General features: G+C 39.0%; 1 protein-coding gene and 1 long non-coding RNA gene across 5 annotated transcripts; one reads left to right on the forward strand and one right to left on the reverse strand.

Annotated features, from left to right (window-relative positions):
- The first annotated feature begins 413 nt into the window (after nt 1–413).
- LOC132267010 (uncharacterized) lies at nt 414–6227 on the forward strand. Of its 4 annotated transcripts, none has more exons than XR_009468810.1 (4): nt 414–1970; nt 2684–4352; nt 4453–4560; nt 5218–6227. It is a non-coding gene; the product is annotated as an uncharacterized LOC132267010 (long non-coding RNA). The 4 variants fall into 4 exon arrangements; XR_009468812.1 differs by having other exon boundaries at nt 414–3984; nt 4263–4352; nt 5218–6215; XR_009468811.1 differs by having other exon boundaries at nt 414–2920; nt 4263–4352; nt 5218–6214.
- An 8820-nt stretch (nt 6228–15047) lies between these two features.
- On the reverse strand, nt 15048–16159 carry LOC132316557 (uncharacterized). The gene is made up of 2 exons (XM_059815035.1): nt 15509–16159; nt 15048–15368 (listed from the first exon to the last, which is right to left on the reverse strand). The coding sequence occupies exons 1-2, from the start codon at nt 16157–16159 to the stop codon at nt 15048–15050; spliced, it is 972 nt and encodes a 323-aa protein (XP_059671018.1).
- Nucleotides 16160–20025: the final 3866 nt, after the last annotated feature.

Here is a 20025-nt window from a genome sequence, read left to right on the forward strand (position 1 = left end):
ACGGTAAAACAATGTAACATTACGTTAATTTACCAATAAAATAAATAAGTAAAACCCTTAAAAAAGTGGATCCATTACTTACTTAATTTGACACAAATATAATGTCACAATTAACTTTACTGTCTCACATAATTGTGGTCCCACCATAACAAATGGAGGAGGAGTCCACAACTATCAATTTTAAAATTTTCCTTGTTAATATATATCCTAAGTCCAACTAATTAAAATTGATTATTGCAGTGTGGAATGTGGATATGATTTATATAAACATGGGCCTTAATGTAAGCAGTGACCTTTACACCAATGATATGAGCCCAGTTCAAAGGCCCAAAGCTTTTGTTGCTGATATGTTGACTATTGGTTGACTCCTTAAAAGGGGTTTAGGGTTTAGGCTCAATCTGAGCTCACTCACTTCATCGGACAGCTTTTATGAATCACTCTCCCTAGGGCTAGGGTGAGGGTTTTTTCCCTGAAACTTGTGGAGGATCGAGCACAGCACAACACAGAGGCAACATTCAAATCTTTCAACACTATGGCTTTCAGATCCTGTAAGTCTATTTCACCCGTCTTTCATTTCATATACGACACTCTCATACATCAGAGAATCAATCATAATACGCCCACAATTGTTCCTTTTTTTGAAACCCAATCAATAGCAAAAACCTCATATTTCACAGAGAAACAACCTCTCACCATCTCTCTCTGTGCTCTTAATGTTGATCTTCTCTAGAATCTGCTATCTCAGCTTCTGAGAAGATCAACATTAAGAGCACAGAGAGAGCAGACTCGGTTCTTGAGCTCCTAAGGTTGATTGGGTTCACTGAAAAATACATTTCAGTCATAATTTCTAGAACCCCAAATTTAATTTTGGCTGATCCAGAGAGAACACAGAGACCCAAAATTGAGTATTTTGAATCTTTGGGTCTTGTCAGACCTGACTTACCTCTGTTCATGTAACTAGTTGGGTAGCAGTTTAGAAAACCGTTAACCGAATCAAACCAACATTTGATTTCCTTAAACAATACATAAGGACCAATGAGAATTTAATTTATGCTCTTAAGCAATCTATCCATCTGGGGCTGTGCAATGTTCAGAAAGTTATGGTGCCAAATGTCGAAACCTTGCTGGCTCATGGTGGTCCTGAATCCCATATTGGAAAACTAATCATGTTGCGGCCTAGAGCACTAGCGTTGAGTGTTGATGTGTTTAAAGAGATTACTAATGCAGTTAATGAAATGGGATTTGATCCCAAAAGGCTAACATACTTGTTGGCTATCAGCATCCTTTTTCTTTTCCCAATTGAGTTTGCCATTCGACATCAAATTATCAAAAAAAAAAAAAAAAAACCATGTTGGCTATCCATGGAATGATGTTGAATGGCAAACTCAATTGGGAAAATAAAAAGATGCTTATATGAGCGTTGGTTGGTCTGAAAGCGAATTTAATTCGGCATTCAAATTGCAACCGGGATGTATGCTTTGCTCAGAGAAGAAGATCAGTGAACGGGTTTCTTAAAGAACAAGGCGACCTTAAGAGCATCAGAGATTGCTAAATGCCCAAATCTTTTTCTATCTAGTTTGGAAAGGAAAATCATTCCAAGATGTTCAGTTCTGCAAATTCTGATGTCAAAAGGGTTTTGATTCAGAAGGATGTAGATGTGGTTTGGGTGTTAAATGATAGCAAAAAGAATTTTGAGACCAGGATTCTGACTAAGTATAAGGAGGTAGCTCCCGAGGTAATCAAATCATACAATGGTGATATAGGATTTCAAGAACTCAATGCTAGATTGTAGGACAATTTGGAATCAGAGAAGCGAGTAGCTGCTTGATATGCTGGCAACAACAGAGGAAATATGGTGTATTTGAATTTCTATCAAAATGATTTGGCTGCATATAAGGTCTGCCATCTAAGAAGTAATCCTCTAATCACTTCAATGAGGTTTTTTGGTGACTGATACAGTATGAGAAGAGGTAAGATTGTCTTGTATATTTTGAAGATCACATCAGTTTTCTCTGTCGACTTTGTCACATCCTAGAAAATTTCATAATTATGTTTCTCATCTGTAATGTTATGAAATATGCTCTAATTTTTAAAATTTTGAAAATGGGCAGATTTGCTTCATAGTTCCATTTGACTGTCTATATCTTTTAATTATTAGTTATTTTCTAGGTCTGCATAATACTCATGTGGTGATTGAGATGGTTGGTGTGTGTGTCTATATAGTATTTACACTGATTTGGTGAATTCCCTTGTTTTACCTGTAAGAGTACTTAGTACCTGTGAAAGGCTAGTGGTCATTTCCATGTGTGTTTGATTTCATTATGGCTAATTAGTCCTATGTGTCCTAAGCTGTCTATACATTCATATACTACGTAAATAATTTATCTCTAGATTTAACTTTCCATGATTTCATTATATTCTTTCATGTATTATGTAAAACCTTTTTCTCTGGATTTAACTCCACTACAACTAAATATCCCCGTAGTGACAAAATTTTAGCAGCATTTATTAAAAAAAACGCTGCTTTAAAATATTTCTGACTGTAATTTCTAGTAAGTGCTGGACGTGACTGCCATGCACATTCTTTTTCTATATATATTTTCATTTAGTTCCTCACTTTTTTTTTTTTTTTTTTTTCATTCCTCACTTTTTCACTCCCGCGTTTCATCAATTTACTCCTCAGTCTCCGTCCCAAAATCAAACTGAACCGTAGGAGTGACGATTCTCTCACTCTATCTGAGCTGCTCTCTGTTACAAACATTTTCGATCAAGAGCTTCATTTACATTTCAGAGAGAAATTGAAACCAGACCAAGCTGTTGAGTTCGTTAATTCGTCTGTTCTAATTTATTGGAACTAAATCGACTTCTGTTTCGTCCAAAATGGCAAACGATCATTATATTCATTTTCATCCACTCACAGGTAAATTCTATCAGATTTGCTTCATTTTTATTGGAATTCAGCTTTAATTGGAGATTGATGTTATTATTGTATGAAACCGTTTCTAAGAGTTTGGATCTGGTTTTAGAACCCTGTTTCAATTTTTAATCGATCTGGATGTATAAATTCATTCAAAGTGGTTGACAACATGATTATTCTTGTAATATGATTTCTCGTTCTGTATTTTTTTCATGATTTTTTGCCACAAAACCATAATGTTAATATTTGATTGTTTTTTTTTATATAGTTCTCATAGTTTCTGACTATTCATGATTCTGACGAATTTGAGAATTTTTTTAAGATCGAGGTATTTCAATGAGTAGTATCTCCAAACTATTCATAATCTGATCTTTGGTACCTTACCAATTGAATTATTTTGATTTTCAATTAATTTTTTGTTTTTGTTTATTGTAGTTGTTGTTAAATTTAGGGCTTCATGATATATGTGAAGTGAACAAGAATCTCACCTTATTTTTACTTTTATGTAAGATGACTGAACCAGAACTTGCATTTGCTCATAAAATTGCTGATTCAATTTTTTGCACTTTTATGAACTACAAATTTTGATATAGCAGTATGTATATTTCTGGCTCACAAATGTAATTGCTTAAATAATCACAAAATGAAATTTTCATAATGAAGGATTGCATTTGCTCATAAAATTGCTGGCAGATTTCTAAAACTACCGTGTTTTAGTTAAAAAATGACTTTGGAGAGGGGGTAATTTACCTTTCTTCTCTCTGTCTTTTTCTTTTATTTATTTATTTATTTTCATTGATGATTACTTAAGTGGACTAGTAGACGAAAGAAAACCTGTATTTTGAGTGACGAAAGAAAAGTTTATAATTCCAGACTATGCTAAATCATGGGTACTAAAATCGAATGGTAAGAAGTGGAGGAACTTTAAGTCTAACTTGAAGAAGAAGCATTACATGACACATGTGACTAATGAGGAGCGACTGGCAGGTCGTGATGATCGAGTCTTGCCAGAGCAGTGGTATTACCTAGTTCAATTTTGGAACTTAGACAAAGGACATGTATGTAAGGTGAACTGAAGTTTTTTAAATTAATGCCTTAAAATTTTAAATATTTTTTAGTGTACTTGGCTTGTTTACACCAAATTGTATGTCCTTTTTATGGCTGATGGAATGATAGCAAAGTAAGCACTTTTTATCATTCCCTTTCCCTCTTTTAATCTTTATTTCTGTTTCAAAATGAGAAATCTAGGCACAAACCTTACTCTAAAATTTTCAGTGTACATCCATACATTGGATAAGTTAATCTCTCTCTAAGTAATGCTTTAATATGTTTTTCTTATTTTTAGGAGCGTAGCATTACTAATACTACCAGTCGTCCAAAGCAAAAAAATACTCACACAGTAAGATAAAAAAGCTTTGCACAAATACACGAGGAGGTAAGCTATATTGTTCATTAGGCTTATGTGATAATATGTTGGTTGTCTAATTTCCAAATAATTATTCCGAACTTTAATGTTATTTTTTATTTGAGGACAGCGTAAGAAGAGGCCTAATGGAGAGGAACCAACCCGGGCAGATTTGTTTATACTAACGCGCACATGAAAAAATGGACGACCAATGTATGAAGCATCTGCACAAATTATTGTAAGCTATTGTTAAATCGTGTCTGGCTCTTGCATCAATTGAATGGGCTGTTATATTGATCAAATTGATGCTGCTGTGATGTTTATGCTTTTGATGTTTCTGGAATTTGGTTTGGCTGCTTTGCTCCAGATGTTCTTTTTCACCTCTATTTCGTAGTTGCTGCTATACTCCCCTCTGATTTTGTTTTGTTCAATTGTATAGCTGGACTCTGTTCTAGCCGTTGAGCTGCTTGGCAGAATCATCTAGGCCTTAAATTACATGTTAATGGCTGCTTAATTCCATGACTTGACTCAATATTCATATATAAAGCTCATTAGACCATGTTTGGGATATTATGATGCAAGTGACCTGACATTGTTTGGGAATGTTCTATGATGTTGTTTGTGTGAACACTGGGTGCACATACTTATTCAAGTTCACAATATTGTAATGCTCCCGTATATTTACTGCCATTGCCTAATTGAGTTTTAACTTTATAATTAATTAATTCCAAAAAGTGTTGCTCAATAGATATTTTCAGTACTAAAATTTTGTGTTAAGGATAATGGTAGTGCACTCCTTTTTCCAGAATATAATATATATAAGATTATATTGTCGCATCCTTTATATTGTGGTTTATAATTCTAACGTTTGGTGTATTTTTTACTCAACAACCAGAAACTTCACAACGCGGTGCTGCTAGAGATGACATCTTTTCCCAAGTAGTTGGTGAAGATAGACATGGCTTGGTTCGCACTTATGGTTTGGGTCCCTCCCCATCAGATCTTTGGGGCACGACACCTGGTCGTGTGAAGTCAATGAGGATGGCTTCAGAGGCTAGAAGGGCTTGTGTAGAGTGCGCGATTTGACGGAAGAAATGCAAAAAATGAAGCAACTGAGATAATTGGATTGCATGGCTGGTGGATGGTAGAGATAACCGAAACCAACCCGGTTCTCTTCGAAATAGCATACCTTATGCTTCTTGGATAAACATCAGTCTTGACCTTGACATCTTCACCAAATTCTCAAGGCCTGTCTTCATCAATCCTTCCAATCCCAACACCGACGACTGTGGCACCACGTTCACCGGCAACTGTATTCTTGACTCTTGTCTCCGTCGAAGATTCAGCTCAATCTTGGCCCCAAGACTACTATTAGTAGACGCAGCCTGATTAAGTTCACTGATTTCCTCATTTTCGCTTTTGATGGTGTCTGAACTTCTGCTGGCATGCATGGTTCTTTGTATTCAAAGAATGACTGTATTGTGTGAGCTTTGTCAAACCAAGCCTGGTTTCATTTATTAATTTTAATCGCATGATTTTATTAAGAAAGATGATAAAAACACTACACTCTTACTGTAAAAAGACATTATTGACCTTGATTTAATTCAAGAGAATCAAATATAGGGGGTATTTATGTTAAAAAAAAAAAAAAAATACAAGAAAATAGTGCATTTATAAAAAGAGAGGAGTGTATTGGATAATGCTTCACCAATTTTTGACTCGCTCATTTATTGTACATGTTTTGTATTCGTGTCATCAATTATATTGCTACAACTAGAAATGTAAGCATCAAATAAACAGTAGAGAGATGTAATATTAAGGGAGTAGGCATTCTGTACTGTGATATATTCTCTTCTTAATTCATTATATATATAAATATAAATTTATAGTGAAGTTTTAGGTCGATCGGGTTGGGCTAAATCGAATCGATATAATTCCCAACAAAAACTACATAAGGATGAGAGTTTGTACATCAACTTGCTAACCAAATATTTTCATTTTTATCCTTATTTTATGGTTTTCTAAATATGCCATGATCAATTTAGATATTTGAACCAGTGTCATCTTATTTCATAACCAAAAGAAGTATAAGAGTTAAAAACAAATAAAGTGAGAGAGACTATTTTGAACTTATTACGTCATAAAATTAAAATGTAAATTCTTTGAAACATCACATATCATTCATCACAAGTGTAATGCTATATATAATTGACTATATTTTCAGGGCATTTACAGTTGAATATTTTAAGTCCAACTAATTAAGATGGGCTAGCAGTGCCCTTTCGACCATTGATATGAGCCCATTTCAATGGCCCAAATCATTTATTGCTAGTATAGGATCAGGGTTTAGGATTTAGGCTCAATCTACTCACAAGATAGGACAGCTTTTCTAAATATCTCTCGCTAGGGTTAGGGTCCTGTGGAAGATCGAGCACAGCTCAGAGGCAACATTCAAATCGCTCGAGCACAGCTCAGAGGCAACATTCAAATCGCTCCAACACTATGGCTTTCAGATTCTGTAGGTCTATGTCACCCAAGTGTCATTTCATACACGATAAACTCATACATCACAGAATTAATCATAATACACCCACAAGTGTTCGTTTTTTGGAAACCCAATCAATAGCAAAAAACTCAGATTTCACAGAGAATCAAGCTCTCACCATCTCTTACCTCACGAAGTCATGTGGGTTGTCTCTCAAAACTGCTCTCAGCTTCTAAGAAGGTCAACATTAAGAGCACAGAGAAACCAGACTTGGTTCTTGAGCTGTTGAGGTCGATTGGGTTCACTGAAAAACACATTTCAATCCTAATTTCTAGATGCCCACAATTCATTTCTGCTGATCCGGAGAGAACTTTGAGCCCCAAATTTGAGTATTTTGAGTCTTTGGGTATTGAAGGACCTGACTTGCCTATGTCTCTGTTCATCTGACATTTTAGATAGCAGTTTAGTAAACCAAGTCAAACCCACATTTGATTTCTTTAAACGGACCAATGAGAAATTAATTTATGCTCTTAAGCAAACTATCCATATGGGGTCGTGCAATGTTCAGAAAGTTATGGTGCCAAACATCGACACCTTGCTTGCTCATGGTGTTCCTGAATCCCATATTGGAACACTAATCATGTTACAGCCTAGAGCACTAACTTTGAGTGTTGATGTGTTTAAAGAGGCTACTGATGCAGTCAAGGAAATGGGATTTGATCCAAAAGGCCATCCTACATCTTGGCTCTCCGTTCGTTTTATCGAATAGCAAACTCAGTTGGGAAAAGGAAAAGGATGCTTATATGAGCTTTGGTTGGTCTGAAAGGGAATTTAATTCGGCTTTCAAATTGGAACCGGGATGTATGATTTGCTCAGAGAAGAAGATGAGGAAATTTATGGATTTCTTCATGAACAAGGCAGGGTTAAGAGTATCAGAGATTGCCAAACGCCCAAATCTTTTTCTAGTTAGTTTGGAAAGGAGAATCATTCCAAGATGTTCAGTTCTGCAAGTTGATGTAGATGTGGTTCGTGCGTTAAATGTTAGCACAAAGAAATTTGATACCAGGTTTGTGACCAAGTATAAGGAGTAGCTCCTGAGGTAATCAAAGCGTTCAGAGGTGAGATAAGGTTTCAAGGATTCAATGCTAGATTGTAAGAGGTTAATGGGCCAGTGAACCAGCGATACTAAACCCCTACTTCTTAAAAAGAGGTCAAGAGTTTAACTCCGTGTATTTTAAAGTTATATGCAGCATGTTACGGGCTGGAAATAGCTTAGCAGTTGTGTATGGGATATTTAAATTTGAGGAGAAGTGGAAGTACCTTTATCATCTATGGTGTTTGCAGATGGTGTACACAGTAAATTATATGTTTATAGTACCTTTATTGGGGGAAATCGAATCCGAGAACTTGTGTCTTGCATTATCCATTTTGCTTTCTTTTTCATTCCTTCATTTTGCACTCACTTTAACTTTATCAGTATGTACTTTCCGTAATAATTTTTGCATTCTCACGTTAGTGGCGGTCGAGGGATGGTTGAAGCGGCTGAATTTTGTATTGATAAATTTCTATGCATTTTTTAAATAAAAATAAAGAAGACATAAAGTGATTTTAATTTCCAATTTAATATTTCAGTTTTCTTAGGTGACCTTAATAAATAAATAGATATATTTATATATACATTTAGTTATTTTTTTAATAAATAAATATTACTTCATTTGAATTTCTTTTAATTTTATTGAAAGTTATTGTTGCTGACTAATGGATTTCATGGTACAACAGGGAAAAAAAATAATAATAATAAAAAAAACCCTTTCCCTCTTAAGATGCAAAGATTTTTCTTTCTTTTCTTTTTACAAAATCTTATCACATTTTCAATACTCAAAAATCAATCCCCCTTTCATTCTCTTCATAACCCTTTTATAGGCAACTACTAGTGCTGCTGGTCTATCTCTTTTGGGCCTTCTTTCCAATGGGCTCAGTCCTTTTCAGTGGATCCAAGATCGGCCCATTCCGTAGTGCTTTTATATGAGCTATACTTCAATTGTTTGCCCAGATCCAATGCCAGCGAACTACAACCGACCCATACCACTTAGTGTATCCTCAACTGCCCCTATAATTACTCCCTATTAATTAGGGGGTAATTATTAGAGGCTGCTGATCATGACCTGACGGCTTGAGAAGATCGCATGGGAGAATGGACGGTTAGATTTGGGGGTCGGCGCTTCGAGATTCAAAAAAACTCCTCGCTTTCCTGACTCTTGGCTCTCAGGTCCACCTTGTCTTTATAAGCATCATAGATGTTCCATCGATTCTCTTTACCGTCTCCATCTTACTTTTTTGTTGCTCGAATCTTCTCCAGCGATTGCTCACAAAAGCTCATTTTTCCAGCGACCTTGCAGTACCCTTTGACGTTGTCACTTTCTGAGGTTAGTTTTATTTGCCTTTTTCTTTCGAAAAATCTCTTTTTCTTCCTTAAAATCTTCATTCATTCTCGCCATGACTGTAGATCTAGATGTTCTTCGCATGAGACTCCACCTTTCTGACGATATACAAATTAGAAATTGCCCTAAAGAGGTGAATATTAGAACCGGTGCTGGCCTTCTTCCCGGCGAGGTTCTGTTTTCACACCTTCATCTTAACCTCCTTAGGTTCCCTTTGCATCCCTTCTTTTGCTACGCTTTTAAAAAACTGAAACTTTCCCCTTTGCAAGTAAACCAAATTTCCTTAGGATTTTATCTGTTATGTTGCTTCTGATCCGTGACAGAGGTCTAGATCTGGACCTTGTAGATCTTCTCCTCTGTTACAAGGTTAGCAAAATCAGAACTGATGAACCGTTTTACCACTTTTACCCCATTGAGAAGAGGTTCATTTGCAAAGATAAGATCAAATCCGAGAAGGGTTGGAGGAAAAATATAATTGGGGTTAGGGGAGCCTGGTTTTCTCCAGCTGCAGAGGATTTTCCTATCCCGAGCGCTTTTGGAGAGTGCTCTGTCTCTTCTTATAAGAAATACAAAACCCATAAGAGTGACTGTCCTTGTAAGATTTGCATTCCTCGTTTTTGTACTTTCTTGTGCCGTTCTTTAGGCATTCCTTGTGATGATTTGAGCTACGGTGTGTGCAGGGATAGGGATAACTACCTGAAGCAGTACGTTTTGACCGACATTCCCTCCTGCTCGGATCTCCTCACTTTAGACAACCTCCTTGCTCTCTCAGCTCTCGGCAAGGCAATGAGCCAACTCCAGATCCCTTTCTTTGGCAGGAGGAAAACTGCCCCCAGACCCGTTGTTGCCCCTGTAGCAACTTCTTCTCCAGCTTCAGTATCTTCCTCCGCCACCATTTCTGATACCACTCCTTCCACCGATCCGATCGTGACGGCTATTGACCCGATCTCCAACACAACGACCGCTAGTCCGAACGTGACCCCCTCTGTTATGGCATACTACAGGAGCATGTGGACTCCTAAGGATATTGAGGTAGCCAAGGGTCTGTCTCAGAGAGAAGTGTTCAACTGGTTTCCCCTATCTGCCATGGAGGTAACTTCTGCCTCTTAGTCAATGAATCTCTATACAGTTTTACACTTGATTTATTCTAACTTTGCTCGGCTTAACCAGTTGTCATGTATATCTCTACAGACCCTGTACTGGATGATGGCTATGAAAAAGCAGGTTGAGCTGGTGAATGCCAATGTTCGCACGCTCTCTGACAGCCTTGGTGCAGCTAACAAGGAGAACGGTGCTTTGGCTGCTTAGAAGACCGGGTTAATGGTTCAGCTCGGGAAAGTTGAAAAGGAGAGGGACTCCCTGAGGAAGGAGATGGACTCTCTTCAGGATGAGAGGAATGCTTTGCAGCTCGAGAATAGCGTCTGGCACACCGAACGAGAATCCCTTAAGATTGAAAAGGAAGAACTGCTACGCCTTCTGAGCGATGAGTAATCCGCTCGGATGGCCTTTGAGAAAAGGGCTTTGGATGAGTGCAATGCTTTACTCGACACCATTAGTAGGGTAAATGGTGGTATGCTAGCTTTGCACGCTCGGTTTTCCAGAATTGGGGCCCTTAGATATGCTCAGGGGTTCCGAGAGGGTTATGTCGATCGTGTTCCGAGTGAGGGTTAGACTGGTTCTACCCTTGATGAGGTTGACAGGGAGCTGGAGATTGATCCTCCGGGTATTTATGCCGATCCAGACTCCACCCCTGCTGAGGGCATATTTGATGAGTGCCAAGAGATTGCTTCTTCCCAGATCACTCATACTCCTTCTACCGCTCTGACTTTGGACGTTCTTCCTCTATCCACCGTGACTCCATCTGTTGCTGCTGCTGAAGATAACCCTTGGCGGAATGATTCTTCCAATGCTATTGAGGATAGGACTCAACAGAACGATTCTGTCATTCAGCTCGATTCTCCTCCCCGTGAGGATGGTAACGCCAACAATGATGAGGAGGCCGTTCAGCACCATCAAGAAGATGACGGGGCAACTGCTTCGAGTTAGAACCTTTTTTGGTGTATTGACCTTTCTTTTTTTTTTTTTACATTTTCGCCATCTGTATACCTCATCATTTTTTGTAACTTTTAAACTTCATCATTAATGAGATGGCCGACTTTTGATCGAACTCTTACCATAAATCCCTTGATTTAATGATTCAACGCTATCTGATCTGGTTCTTTTCTGTATGTCAATGGTTGGTTTTTAGCTAATGCGTCACAGCAGAAGTTGTTTTTTTTTTTTTTTTTTTTTTTTTTTTGTACAAGTTTCTGGCGTTGACCGGCTAGAATGCCACTTTTTACTTTCATTCTTATATATATATATATATATATATATATATATATATTTTCGGCAAGTTTTTAGCGTTCGGCTCATAATGCCGGCTGCCACTTACTTTGCTGAGTGGTTGGCGCGCGGCTAGAATGCCACTTGCCACTTTCACACTTTTATATTTTGGGCAAGTTTTTGGCGTTTGGCTCATAGTGTCAGCTGCCACTTACTTTGCTGAGTGGTTGGCGCTCGGCTAGAATGCCACTTGCCACTTTCACTCTTTTATATTTTGGGCAAGTTTTAGGCGTTTGGCTCATAGTGCCAGCTGCCACTTACTTTACTGAGTGGTTGGCGCTCGGCTAGAATGCCACTTGCCACTTTCACTCTTTTGTATTTTGGGCAAGTTTTTGGTGTTCGGCTCATAGTGCCAGCCGCTACTTACTTTGCTGAGTGGTTGGCGCTCGGCTTGAATGCCACTTGCCACTTTCACACTTTTATATTTTGGGCAAGTTTTTGGCATTCGGCTCATAGTGCCAGCTGCCACTTACTTTGCTGAGTGGTTGGCGCTCGGCTAGAATACCACTTGCCACTTTCACTTTTTTGTATTTTGGGCAAGTTTTTGGCGTTCGGCTCATAGTGCCAGCTGCTACTTACTTTGTTGATTTTTAAACATTCAATTTTTTTATAAGAAGATAGTTCTTTATAGATTTCAAAATTTCATTCATCCGTGCGTACACAATTTAAGAATGATTAATGATAAAATTGGAACTCGATTTTCTATTGATAATACCTTTTCAAAGACGTAGCATTCCATGGCTTGTTGACCAGCCTTTCGGCCATGGTTTCTAAAGTGTAAGCTCCCTTCCCTAAGACTTCTACAACCCTATATAGGCCTTCCCAAGTTGCCACCATCTTTTTAACTATTCCTACCTTCTTCTTCAGAACCAGATCACCCTGTGCAAAGTCTCTGTGTTTTACCTTTTTGTTATGACTATTCATAAGTGTCTGTTGGTAGGATGCAAGCCTTACTGTCGTTGCATCTCTCTTTTCCTCCAACATATCGAGGTTGAACCTCAACATACCGTCGTTATGCTCTTGGTTTCATGCCAAGCTTCGGACAGTTAGAAGTAGGTGTTCGACCGGTATAACTGCCTCGATACCATATGCTATGGCGAATGGGCTTTCTTCGGTTGGTCGCCTTGGGGTCGTTCTATAAGCCCACAAGACGTTCAGCAATTCGTCTAACCATTTTCCTTTCTTATCTTCAAGCTTCTTCTTAATGCAGGCAAAGATTGTTCTATTCGTGATTTCTGCTTGTCCATTAGCCTGGGGATGACTTACTGCCGCTAGCTTTTGATTAACTCCATATTCCTCCAACAACTCTCTTATTTGTTTGCTGTCAAGGTTGGTGCCATTATCTATGACGATTGACCTCGGAACACCAAAGCGGCAAATAATATTACTCTAAATGAATCGTCTTACATGAGTCTGAGTCACGCTCGGGTACTATTCTGTTTCCAACCATTTAGTAAAGTAATCTGTAGCCAGCAGCACATACTTGTTCTAAGCTCTGGCAGTTGGCAGAGGACGAATCACATCCATCCCCCATTGTGCGAAAGGCCATGGTGTGGCCATTACGTGCAAGTCCTCAGGTGGTTGGTGGATCAGTGGTCCGAACCTTTGGCACCTATCGCACCTTCTGGATAATTCTTCCGCATCTTGCGACATGTTCGGCCAGAAGTACCCTTGTGTTATTGCTTTGTGCGTTAAAGACCTTCCTCCTGAATGGTTTCCAATACATCCTCATGAATAGCTCGCAGTATCTGCCAAGCCTCTGTGGGGGTGACGCACTTTAAGTATAGCCCGGAAAAAGATCTTCTGTACAACTGGATATGCACTATGGCGTACTTTGCAGCATTCGATTTGATTTTCCTAGCCTCATCTTTTTGCTCAGGCAGAGTACTATCCCGGATGTAAGTTATGATCAGATCAATCCAGCTTGGCTCATATGGAATAACAATGAATTCAATTTTTTCAAAATTTTTGGCTTCCCGCATAACAGCAGAACGATATGCTTCCATTGTTTTATCTTTGGTTTTATATTTGCCATTCACCTGCCGGACAATTAATTACGAGTCACTAAAAACTGTCAAATTCCTGACCTTCAGCTCCTTGGCAAGCTTAAGTCCTGCCAGTAGTGCTTCATACTTCGCTTCATTGTTGGTAGCTCTGAATTCAAGCTGGAGCGCTTGATTCAAGGACGTACCTTTTGGCGTTTGCAGTTTGACCCCAATGCCTACACCCATCTGATTTGAGGATCCATCGCCAAAGAGTTTCCACAAGCAACCACGAAGGTCTTCCTCCATGTCCTCTGAGTCACATTCTAGTAAAAAATCTGCCACCGCCTACCTCTTGATTGCCGTTCTGGGTTCGAATGTGATATCGAATGAGCTTAACTCTATGGCCCACTTCGTCATCCTTCCTGAGAGGTCCGGTTTGTGCAGGATTACTCTGATAGGGAAAGTGGTTAGAACGATGATAGGATGGGATTCAAAATAATGCCTGAGCTTTCTTTTCGCATGCACTAGCGAGAGTATCACCCGCTCCGCTTTTGAATAACGTCGTTCGGCTTCAATCATCGTTTTACTAACATAGAACACTGGATATTGCTTCCCCTCTGCACAACGGATCAAAACACCACTTATCGCGATGCTGGATACCCTGAGGTATAAAAATAGCTTTCACCTGGTTCTGGAGCTAACAGGACCAGAAGGTTTTGCATATATTATTTCAGAGCAGTTAATGCTAGGCGCTGTTCATCCCCCTAAACTTGTCTGCCATGGCTTCATATTGTGTCAAAAAATGGTTTGCAGCGATCTGACAATTTAGAAATGAACCGGCTCAACGTTGCGATCCGTCCCGTAAGTGTTTGCACTTCTTTGACTATTGTCGGCTCGGCATTCTTAATCAGAGCTCCTGCTTGGGCAGGGCTTGCTTCTATCCCTCTATGATTAACCACGTGTCCCAGGAATTGGCCAGAACTCACGCCAAATGAGCACTTGGTTGGATTGAGCTTCATTCCATATTGTCTCAACACATCAAATACGTCTCGTAGATGTTTTAGATGGTCAACTTTCTTCTTACTTTTACCACCATGTCATCAATGTAAGCTTCCACCGTCTTCCCTATTTGGCCCTTGAAAATTTTGCTAATGAGTCTTTGGTAAGTTGCTTCGGCGTTCTTCAGTCCGAATGGCATGACTTTGTAACAATAGGTCCCGCATTCGGTAACGAAAGAAGTTTTCTCTTCATCAGCAGGATCCATGGGGATCTGATTGTAACTTGAATAAGCATCTAAAAAGGTTAAACGCTCATACCCAGTAGTAGCATCCACCATTTGATCAATTTTCGGCAGCGGAAAGCTATCTTTTGGGCAGGCTTTGTTCAGATTGGTGAAATCAATACACACTCGCCATTTCCCATTCTTCTTCTACACCATAAAAATGTTTGACAACCAGTCAGGATAATACACTTCTCTTATAAATCTCGTATCAAGCAGTCTGTCAACCTCCTTGGCTATGATCTGGTTGCGCTCGGGAGCAAACAGGCGCTGCTTCTGCTTTACAGGTCTTGCATTGGGATTAACGTTCAAGGAGTGACAGGATACAGAAGGATCGATTCCAGGCATGTCTAGGTGGCTCCATGCAAATACATCGGCATTTTGAGACAAGAACTTAACTAACTCCTGCTTCTCCTCCACGGCGAGTCGTTCCCCCACTCTGGTTTTTCGTTCCGGTCGAAACCGATCGATCTACACATCAACCAGGGGTTCTTCGGTCAAGTCCACTGGCTCCTCCTCCCCACTCTGCTTGGGGGGAGGCTCCTGTAATTGCTATCTCGGGCTTGCCGAACAAATGGGAGCTTTCCCTTTTCCAGCATACTTCAGTGTACTGAATAACATTCCTTAGCTGCAACCTGGTCCCCATGAATGTCAATCACCTTGGTTCCGTCTGGCCCCAGGCATCTCATTACTAGATGCAGAGTGGAAGGAACACCTTGAACTCTGTGGATCCACCCTCTGCCCATCAGAAGGTTGTAAGAGGGATGAATCTCGACAACTACAAAGGTCTCCATCAAAACCCTCTCTGCAGCGTGTACTACTACCTCCACTGTACCGATGGGCTCTACTCGTTTTCCATCAAACCCTAGCAAGGGATTTCCAGTGGGTTTGAGCCGATCCGGCTTGATCTCGAGTCGATCAAATGTGTCCCTCAGCATGACGTTCGCACTACTTCCAGGATCAATCAGAACTCTGCGTACCAAACATTCGGTTACTGTCAAACTGATGACAAACGGGTCCTCATGAGGGATCTGAACACGTAATAGATCTGTTCTGTCAAAATTTATCTGTGTTGATGCGCTCTGTTGGTACAGATTGTTGACACTACCTATCCTCCTCTTCATCCGTGCCTGGCGAAGGCGTGTTCGAATCAGTTCATCTGACTCCTCAGTAGGCTCAGGCCGACCGTGAATTACATTGATTATTCGAACTGGTTGCGTATTGTGAGAGTTCGACTTCTGATTCCTCTTCACGTGCTCCATTGGTTGGTTCTATTCCACCACCGGGCCTTGAATATAATTTGCGAATTCCCCTCTGGCTATCAGCATCTCTACATGTCTCCTTAAGTTCCTGCATTCATTAGTCTGATGGCCAAAGTCAGAATGAAATGCACAATGCTTAGACTGATCCCTCTGTTCGAGGGGTTGTTTGATCGGTAAAGGAGATCAGAAATTATTTTTATTTTCTTAGTACAGCCTTGCTAAGGTGACTTTTAACGGAGTAACTAGCTCTTCCTCCCTGGGCCTCTTCTCAGATTTCCACAAGGTCTGACGCTGTGGCTGAATCTGCTTTTGTCTGATCTTTGCTTTGGTTTTCTTCTCTGTGGATATGACGGATGTCTTCCGAGCGTTAGCTGCCTCTTCTTCTTCCAAGCGCACAAATCTATCAGCTTTTTCGTTAAGTTCATCCATAGTCTTCGGCGTATTCACGATCAAGCTTGTATGGAATGGAGTGCCACGAGTCATGGCCAGTATAAACGCTTGAACCACGGTAGAAGGATGACATTCAATCATCATACTCTTAGTAAGGTTAAACCTGGTTAGGAAAGCCTGGAGACGCTCATCCTCATGCTGCCGAAATGTCCTTTGTTGGACGCTTATTTCCATAATATTGGTTTACGAACCGATCACACAAGCTTCGGAAACTGTCCACTGAGCCTCTCGGCAGGTTCTTGAACCAATTGAGTGCTGGTCCAGCTAGACTTGTAGGGCAGCACTTGCACATCAAGGAATCATTTTCAGTGTTCAGAGCCATTTTCAACTGGATGTGATACACATGATCAATCGGATCGGTCGTTCCGTCGAACATAATGAAAACGGGCATGGAAAATTTCCTCGGACTTGAGGCATTCAGAATTTCATCGGTGAACGGTGAATCAACCGTTCGAGCTGCTGAACGGAGGGCTTCATTTTCCCTCTGGAACCCCGCGATCACTCTCTGATCTACAGATCTCCTCTCTGAGTTGTGATAGTCGAACGTCGCCATGGAAGGCCGATAAGTCGGATCGAATGATCTATCCTCGATAAATTCTTTGTGCCACGTCGGTATAGCTTTGTGACGATCAAACTCCATTGCTTCTCCTTGGCTGGACGTTTCTTGACGTGGATCGAAAGTCATGGCTTCGTTTTGCCTGATCTGCTCACGCCGTGGATCCACGTGAGTTGATCCTTCGCGATCACCAACACGACGAGGATTTGGCGGCAAATCGTTTGGCCTGACCTCCTCGCGGTGAAGATCTGTCTGATTGTTCCCTACCTCCTCGCAGTGTTGTGCCGCATCGGTACGTGCAACTTCTTCTCTTGCCGGGAGCAATCGTGGAATCACCGGAACTTCTTGACGCTGCATTTCAGTCCTTAGATCTGCATTCTCTCTCCTGAGAGCTTCGATTATGCTCATCAACTCATCAAGTTTCATCTGTTGGACATTCTCTACCGTATTGGAGTTCTCAACCCCTATCATGATTCCGGAGCGAAGCAAAGGCATGAATCACGAATTCCTAATCAGATATGAGTGTCACCGATGCGAATTCTGTCAGATCTGGACTCAACTTCACTGAATCGTGATCACCGTTTGCTAGATCTGAGCTTTTCTAGCTTTGAACTCACCGGATCTAACTGCAATTGAACAAATCACAGTTGCGTAATTCTGAAGCAAATGCCTCAAAATCAACAATACTCAAGAATCTTCTCTGAACAAACTACAATCTCACTGATCTGGATTCAACTTCCAGAAATCAAACTTTTTGTTCACGAATTTGCTTGAATCAACATGATATTGATCAAGCTCGAATCGATTGTCTTCGTCGTTCCCACAGACGGCGCCAATTGAAGATGTAAAGATTTTTCTCTCTTTTCTTTTTACAGAATCTTATCACAATTTAAATAATAAAAAATCGATCCCCCTTTCATTCTCTTCACAACCCTTTTATAGGCAACTACCAGTGCTACTGGTCTATCTCTTTTGGGCCTTCTTTCCAATGGGCTCAGTCCTCTTCAGTGGATCCAAGATCGGCCTATTCCGTGGTGCTTTTGTATTGGCTATACTTCAATTGTTTGTCCCTATCCAATGCCAGTGAACTACAACCGACCCATACCGCTTAGTGTATCCTCACCCTCCCTTTTCATAAAACCTTTTACATTCTCAAAATTATTATTGTTAACTAATAAATCTATAAAGATTAAAGTTGATAAACATTTTTGCTTCGTTACAATCATTTTCCCTCCCTTTTTATAAAACCGTTGCACATCATTACTCAAAAACAAAAATGGACTCTAAAATTTCAAAAATAAAGAAATCTTAATAAAAATAATATTCATACCAATTTATTAAAATGAATCCAAAAGAGAACTAAACAATATATAATAATAATAGTAAAGTAATAAATACATTCATCAACAAAATAGGTTTGCTGGCCAGTCTCTTGAAAAGAGCTTACAACAATAAGATTTCATTTATGCCATATAACAATCATATATAATTTAATCAATTGGTATATTTATTTTTGGTACAATGACAAACAAAAAATATATACCATAGTTCTTTCTTAAATTAAGCATTTTTGTTTCTTTGTTTCTCAAATCATCTTAGAAACAACAAAGTCAACATTCAAAAATATCATTATATATTATTGTTTTAGATCACCCAAAAAATCACAAAATGTTTCAAACTTCAGCTCATCAGGTCTCAATTGATCTACCACCAATAAGAGTTTTATTTTTATAGATTGTGAGCCTGAAAATGATAAAGATCTTCCAATTTGGCCTTCAACAACATTAGAAGCATCTCATTCAACCCAGTCAGCCGTTTTTGTTTTTTAATTGGAATGATTTTAGGATTTTTATCACTGTACAACGGACACATTCAATTGTACATTACCATGTAGACGCGTGTATTACAAGGACGGTGGTCCGGATACGCCCGTTGCACAGTGTAACAAACGCAATATAATTTTTCTCCAATAGAAGAGTACTCATCTAATTTAACCAGTGATAAAAGCTTGACATGCCCAACATGATGTAGTCTATCCCTCCCAACAGTGCCAACACTCTCAATTAACAAGGTCACATTGGAGAATAACATTTAAACTTAAGCCTGTAATATATACTCGTATTAGGATGCATTATGCGTGAAGAATACAATATGTAGTTGGCAGAGCCTGGATTTCATATCAGGTGCAATATATTTGATTTAAAAATAAATAAAAAAAATCAAATAACATGCATAAAAATTTGATTGATTTTGAAAGTGATGTTTGAAATTAAACATATTGAGTTTGTAAAATTAGAATAATAAATGTAAATAAGAAGAAAATAAAAAAATTACATACATCATATACAAGTGCAAAAAGAAGATTCTTAAGAAGTGGAAACAAAAAAGAGAAAAGTGAGAGAACTTTGAATGGGAAAAATAAATAAATTAAGATTTGATTGACGAAAGGGAAGTAAGAATGTAACTTTTTTTTTTTTTTTTTTTTTAAAGAAAAGAAAATTAAAAAATTTGAAGATTAAAGCAGGGAAAAAAAAAGAAAAGAAAAAGAAACAAGAGATAATTTTAGTAATTGAAAATTTTAAGAGGACATACTATAAAATTTATCATACATATAGGAAAAAAATAAATAAAAAGAATAAATATATAAGGTCAGGGGCAGGGTCAGGCAATTTTAATCTAGGCCAATGTTCATGTGATATAATGAAAAAGAATTTTGAGTTTTTAGTTTTTAGAGAATTAAAGACCCTGAACCAACTATTTTCATAACCATCCAAGGTTTTAATAGAGATACATGTAATGCACAAGTTGCACTATATGGAAACTAGGATTATGTAATATCTCATTGCAGTTTTTTTTTTTT

This window comes from Cornus florida, unplaced genomic scaffold (genome assembly GCF_030987335.1).
Source record: "Cornus florida cultivar Cherokee Brave unplaced genomic scaffold, ASM3098733v1 CherokeeBrave_3.0.0_Hap2_Chr07, whole genome shotgun sequence".
In the NCBI taxonomy this organism is placed as follows: domain Eukaryota; kingdom Viridiplantae; phylum Streptophyta; class Magnoliopsida; order Cornales; family Cornaceae; genus Cornus; species Cornus florida.

What these genes read in the sequence shown, in the direction of transcription:
- LOC132316557 (XM_059815035.1), bottom strand. Translation starts at nt 16,159, where the DNA reads ATGGAGCACGTGAAGAGGAATCAGAAGTCGAACTCTCACAATACGCAA. An exon ending in CAGCTAAGGAATGTTATTCA is followed by an intron (nt 15,369 to 15,508) that starts GTACACTGAAGT and finishes GTTGATGTGTAG; the next exon opens with ATCGATCGGTTTCGACCGGA.